Source organism: Diplotaxodon limnothrissa, linkage group LG7, assembly GCF_057381915.1.
Source record: "Diplotaxodon limnothrissa isolate DT_005_m linkage group LG7, D_limnothrissa_male_GT1.1, whole genome shotgun sequence".
Lineage (NCBI taxonomy): Eukaryota > Metazoa > Chordata > Actinopteri > Cichliformes > Cichlidae > Diplotaxodon > Diplotaxodon limnothrissa.
The window spans coordinates 45,624,083-45,630,451 of NC_140602.1; the positions used below are offsets into that span (position 1 = coordinate 45,624,083).

The 6,369-nt window shown below is 40.1% G+C and overlaps 1 protein-coding gene across 1 annotated transcript in view; it reads right to left on the minus strand.

Moving 5' to 3' along the window:
- Nucleotides 1–808: 808 nt before the first annotated feature.
- The window catches only part of rab11fip1b (RAB11 family interacting protein 1 (class I) b), a 16,948-nt gene continuing 11,387 nt past the window's right edge, over nt 809–6,369 (minus strand). The window contains exons 3-6 of the mRNA XM_085358218.1: nt 4,558–6,369; nt 1,780–2,652; nt 1,371–1,464; nt 809–1,155 (exon numbers count right to left, since the gene is read on the minus strand). The exon at nt 4,558–6,369 is cut by the window's right edge and continues 100 nt beyond it. Coding sequence (XP_085214344.1) covers nt 949–1,155; nt 1,371–1,464; nt 1,780–2,652; nt 4,558–6,369 — 2,986 coding nt within the window. The 3' untranslated portion in view covers nt 809–948. The remainder of the gene's footprint in view (nt 1,156–1,370; nt 1,465–1,779; nt 2,653–4,557) is intronic.

Consider the following 6,369-nt stretch of genomic DNA (forward strand, 5'->3'; position numbering starts at 1 on the left):
CAGAGATGCTCTTCTGCACACCTTGGTTATAATGAGTGGTTATCTGACTTCCTGTTGGCTTCCTATCAGCTTAAAGCAGTCTGGCCATTCTCCTTTGACATCACCAAAAGCAAATGTTTTAAACAAGCTTTAGTAAATTAATGTCAAGATTAATTTTAAGATGATGAAGAAGACCATGTACACTTAAATTTCAGTACTGCGTACAGACATTAGATGAAATTAAGCCTACAGAAAAATATTCCAGGATATAAATTAAGATTTAAAAAACAAGAACAACTGTTTCTTCAGGAAAGGAAAACTAATCTTTAAAACGCACTATAATCTGATCAGAAACTAAATAAGGTAGCAGACAGTGTTTGTATTAATTCATGGTTTTATTTTATTTTTCAAATTTATTTAAGCAGTAAAAATACTCAGTACAGTGTTCAGTGTCTTAACAGTTAATAGTGTGAGCTACTTAAAGTGCACATGGGAATTAGCAGTAAACTTTGACAGTAAGCTCTACAGAGAGAAATCAACTCGAGTTTCACCGTGAAATGCAACAAGTCTGGTATGCTGGCAGGATTACACATTTATCAAAGTTATTTCCAGAAGAAAGATGACAGGCATGACCAGATATATACAAGATATCCTTTAAACTCACATGAAACAAATGTCTAAATTTATCGATCATCTAAAAACTACAAAGTCTTTCCAAACTGAATCCTTTAGCTGAGAGAGCTAAATATTTCAAAGATTTCAAAGATTTTCTTTCCCTCAAATCATTAATTTTATTGGGTGATGAAATATTTGAAATCTAAAGTGTTCCTCCACACTTTACAGCAAAAGTATTCCAGTTGCATTAACGTAACCAATACATCTATAAAGTGATATTTCTAATGTGGACGAGCTGTGAATAAACAGGTCTGATTAAGTGCAGCAAGAATACAGTGATGCCTGCAAAGCTACCTAAGCAGCTTTCTTCATAGCGGTCAAGGACATGAGGATACTTGGCTTCTCTTCTATGACTCGCACAAGTAAATTATCAATGTACTGCTCCAGCTCCGATATCTTATAATCTCTCTCCGAGAGCTGGTTCTCCTGTTTCAAGATCAGAGAGATCAGTTCCTCCCGGGTCAGCTGGGAGTAAGGCCCTTTCATCCCACTGTCATCCACCTGTGGAGCGACAAAGCATGCTTTAAAAGTGCCAGGATATAAGAAACTTAAATTCTTGTTGAAAATCTTAAAAAAAAAAAAAAAAAAAATAAAAGAGAGAGAGAGAGAGAGAGAGAGAGAGAGAGAGAGAGAGAGAGAGAGAGAGAGAGAGAGAGAGAGAGAGAGAGAGAGAGAGAGAGAGAGAGAGAGAGAGAGAGAGAGAGAGAAACAAATACCGTTTGTTTTGTCCTGGATTTGTTTTCATTTTCCTCTTGAACAACTGAGGCACCCTGCTGCTCAAGAGGATTAAGAGGTCTTACCGGCTGAAGCCTGAAATGATGAAAACAAAGCATAAAAGACAGACGTAAGCACCTGTTGAATGGGAGTAAAGGAAACCGTATAACCAAGTACACTGCGCAGTAATCCATTCAACAATTAAACTGAACATAATACCCAATAATAAAACTCAGTTCACCCATATCAAGCTTACTATACTGTACAGAATACATTGAACATTTGTGTAAGTGAAAGCTAATAAGATTGAATGTTGCAAATTACACAAATGAAACGTGCGTACAGATAAAAATATAAATATAGTAACATTTGACCTATAAAAGTTATTCTTTAGCAACCAAACCATCTCACCTGCGTGAAGGTGTAGGGGCCCAGTCTTTCTTCACATCTGTCTCCACTATATTCTGGACTTTAAGGGACTGGGACTCTTGGAGTGGACTCACTGGGACATGCCCAGGACTTGTGGACTCATAATACGGGTCGCATGCTTGGAGTGCATCGTTATCGGGCGCAGTTGCACTTCGATCACCTGTAGCATGGCTTCTTTCCGTGCCCGGGTTCGTTAAAGTGTTCGAGCTGATGTCATTCTTTGCAGGAGGTGGGGGAGCGTGGGCCGTCTTTGAGGATTTGATTTTTGGTTGAGAGGCAGCATCTTTATCTGCACTTTGTGACACAGCTGCAGGCCAGTGTATTGAACCAGTATTACTAGAGACTGCTGTGTCATCTTGAGCTGTGAGCTCACTTTCATCTTCATCATCCTCAAAAGGATTTAAGCCACAAACAACTTTAACTTGTTTGGTCTCTGCGCCGCCTAGATTAGAGCTCGTTTTTGGTTCTGATGACTGCTTTTCTCCCACAGGAGGAGGTACGGACGGCGCAGGACGTTTGCTGTGTTTGGCTTCGTTTGTTGTTCCATTAGCGTTATTGCTTTGCATCAGGCTCTGGGAGTTCTTTGAATCTGTGGGAGACCTACACAGCGGAGCGATCATTTGCACCGAGCGCTGTGGGGGAACACTGACAGTTTTGACATCTTTGTCTTTGCTTTGCTTGTTAATTTGTGCCAGATGTCGTGCCGGCACATCCTGCTCCCTGTGAGGCTGCTTGCCAGCTTGACTCCTTACTGGCGGCTGAGGAGCTGCTCGCTTCTCCCGTTGAGTACTAATCAGGTCCTTTTCATCCACAGAACCAGTCTTACTTCTCACCGATGACATGGCAGAGTGACACCTGGAAATGAGACAGACTATATAACATTTGGGCATACGTCAGCATTTAATTACAGGAATTCAACTGAGGGTTGGTAGGCGTGGGGGGCTAAACACACTAATGATGCAAGTAATATAGATTGATATAATAGGACTTTATTTTTCACAATATTAAAGATACCTTGTCCCAAATTCTCTTGCAATGTTATAGGACAACCAAAAGAAAGTGAAAAGGTAACATAAGATATTGAGATACTATTATAAAAGGAAATGTATTTTAATGTGCTGAGCACATCTGAAGTTTCTTTCCATCTACTTCTTCTGTCAAACTGACTTCTTCACAAAGTTTCTAGTATTTTTCACTTCACATAATGAGGTAAAACTATGCAGTGAGCTCAATCTTTCAGCCCAGTCTGCAAAATTATATAAACTGTAACGCACACATAGCTGTGCAACAGTCACATGTGTCACTTATGTTCCCATTACTCTGCCTCCTGACATCTGACCCATGTTAACACACACACACACACACACACACACACACCATGGACTGAACCACCACTCACAACCACTAGCACTTTATATAGCCTCTTAACTGCACTACTGTATAGTTCTGTGTAAATAATCATACGATAACTTTTAATTCTACAACTGTTTACAACTTGCATAGTTCCCATTTCTGTATAGCTGTATATCTCATATTTCTGTATAGTTCTTTATTTCATATTCTGTGTAGTTTTTTTTTTTCATATTTATATCCTGTTCATAGCCTGTACATACTTATAGTTATAGCATATTCATAACATATTACATACCGTAATAGACCCATTCTGTAATATACTTACATATCTATATTATTGCTAATATATATTGTAATATAGCTATATCATGGCTAAAGCACTTCTGGATGGATGCAAACTGCATTTCGTTGCCCTGTACCTGTGACATGTGCAATGACAATAAAGTTGAATTCTATTCTATTCTATTAAATAGAGAAGTACTGAGAAGAACTGCTGTTGACCTGTGACGGAGCAAAAGCACAAAAGGTAACTTCAGATAACACATTCCCTGCATGTACATCATCGTTGTGTTGTTTTTAAATCAACCATTATAATTCAGCTCCACTACCTCCTTTTCTCTTCTGCTCCTGATGCTGTCCTGTTCTGCTTTTAAGCCTGGTCAACCGTGCACATTATGTAATGCTTAACAATGTCAGGCGGTCTAACACTTTAGTTGAGGAAAGGTCTACAGAGGTTCAATGTAACTACCTTGGGGTGATCACCAAGCCTTTTAAGCGTTACCAGCACAGGGCAGTTTCTCTTAAAAGGAAAAGCATTTTAACGTCTGAATTAATTTGCACAAACTTTTTTTGTCGAAGTGTTAATATTCCCAGAGGACACTACAAAGATTTCAATTTTCCTTTGACATTTCCTCCAGCCTTGCCTGAAACCTGTGGTTCTAATTTGTTTTACAACAGCTTTGGAAGGACTTTAATGCACCACTTTGAAAAGGAAAAAAATAAATAAATAAATGAATTGGAAAGAGTGACCTGAATCGCTAAAATCAGGTTTGATTTGCCAACTTTTTACATTCGTGACCAGAAAAAAAACAAACAAAAAAAAAATTCCATTGTCTTTATCCACAATTGTACTTGGTACTGAGTGCTATGGAGAAAATGCTAAACAAAGACTGAGAACCTTAAAATTCCATCCACCTTGAGCTGTTGTCTGGTCGTTTTAAAATTACATTAACAAAATTGTTTAAATGCACTGTAAATAAACTCCCTCTGTAAAGTCAGAGGTTCTCGAGAGCTAAGGAGGTTGTATGTATACATGTATGAATGAATTCAAGTATTTCAAGGTAAGACTATTAAATCACACTTTTACTGCAGTGCTTGTGATTGACGTAGCGTATAGCTTTAACTAACCGTTGCTGAACCGTTGGCTCGTCAGCTGTGCTGCTGTCGAGGGACTTGGGAATCTCCTCAAAGGGGTTGGAAGAGAAGGTTTCATCAAAAGGATTAGTGGAAGTGACTGCAGGACTGCTCACTTTGGGTTTCTTCCCTGCAGCCCTAACTTCATCTGTTGTTTTGTTTCCCCTCTTCTCTTGCTCTTCTGCATTCCTCAACTTCTCCAGCTTCCTTGCCTCCTCTTCCTTCTTCTCACTCCTAATCCTCTCCTCTTCCTCAATCCTCCACTTTTCTTGTTCCTGCAGTCTTCTCTCTTCCTCCAGCCTCTCCATTTCTTCCTTTTCCTTTCTAGTCCTCTCTTCTTCCTCTTTTCTCCTCTTCATCTCTTCCTCCATCCTAACCCTTTCCTCTTCTTCCCTTCTAATTCTTTCCTCTTCCTCAAGTCTTCTTTGTTCTTCTTGTTGCATTTTTTCCTCTAACAGTCTTTCATATTCTTCTCTTTGCTTCCTAGCCCTCTCCTCATCCTCCCGTCTCTTCTCCTCCTCTTTCCTAAGTCTTTCCTCTTCAGCTCTTTGATTTTCTTGTTCTTCTAGTCTCCTTTTTTCCTCTTTTTCCATCCTGATCCTTTCTTGTCGTCTAATTTTCTCCTCTGCCTCAATCCGTTTCCTCTCCTCCTCTAATCTCTCATGTTCTTCCCTTTCTTTCTTAGCCCGTTCCTCCTCTTCTTGCCTTTTCTTCTCTTCCTCTTTCTTAACCCTCTCTTCTTCCTCCCTTTGCTTCCTTTCCTGCTCCAACTGTATCCTTTTTTTCTTTTGCTCTTCTTCTAGTTTTTTCAGCAGCTCCTCCTCCTCTTTTTGTCTCCTCTCTTCCTCCTCATTTTCCTTTCTAATCCTCTCTTCTTCCTCAGCTATTTTTGCCTCTTCTAGCCTTCTCCTCTCTTCTTGTGCCCTCTTCTCTTCCTCAAGTCTCTTTTCCTCTGCCACTTTTTGCTCTTCTTGCCTTCTCTTTTCCTCCATCTTAACCCTCTCCTCCTCTTCTAGTCTCTTCTTCTCTTCCTCAATTCTAATCCTTTCCTCTTCATCTCTTTGCTTTCTTCTTTCCTCCTCAAGTTTCCTTCTCTCTACTTCTTTCAGTCTCTTTTCCTCAGCTATTTTTGCCTCTTCTTGCCGTCTCCTCTCTTCCTGTGCCCTCATCTCTTCCTCAAGTCTCTTTTCCTCTGCCAGTTTTTGCTCTTCTTGCCTTCTCTCTTCCATCTTAACCCTCTCCTCTTCTTCTAACCTCTTCTTCTCTGCCTCAATTCTAATCCTTTCCTCTTCGTCTCTTTTCTTCTTTTCTTCCTCCTCTATTTTCCTTCTCTCTAGGACTTGTAATCTCTTTTCCTCTGCCAATCTTTCACGCTCTTCTTCCATCCTAACCCTTTCCTCTTGCTCTTGTCTTCTCTTTTCTTCCTCACTTCTAATATTTTCCTCTTCTTTACTCCTTGTCTCCTCTTCCTCTTGTTTTTCTCTGTCCTCAGCTAAACTTTCAAGCCTCTCTTGTTGCCTCTTAACCTTCTCTTCTTTCGTCTCCTCCTCTATTATAGTCCTTTCTAAATCACTCACATTCGCTTTAACGTTTTCAACTTCAGGAGTGTCTTCCTCCTCCTTCTCATCCTCTTCCCAAGGTGAACACTGCCTCGCTGCCTTTTGTTGCTCAGGTGGTGGAGAGTTTTCAGGGACATCCTCCATTGATCCATGACCTGAACTGGCCAGACTGAAGTTTGAGCTGATGCGAGAAGTCCGAGATGGCGGCTCCTCACAGTATACGTGACTGCCATTGATGCATAAATTA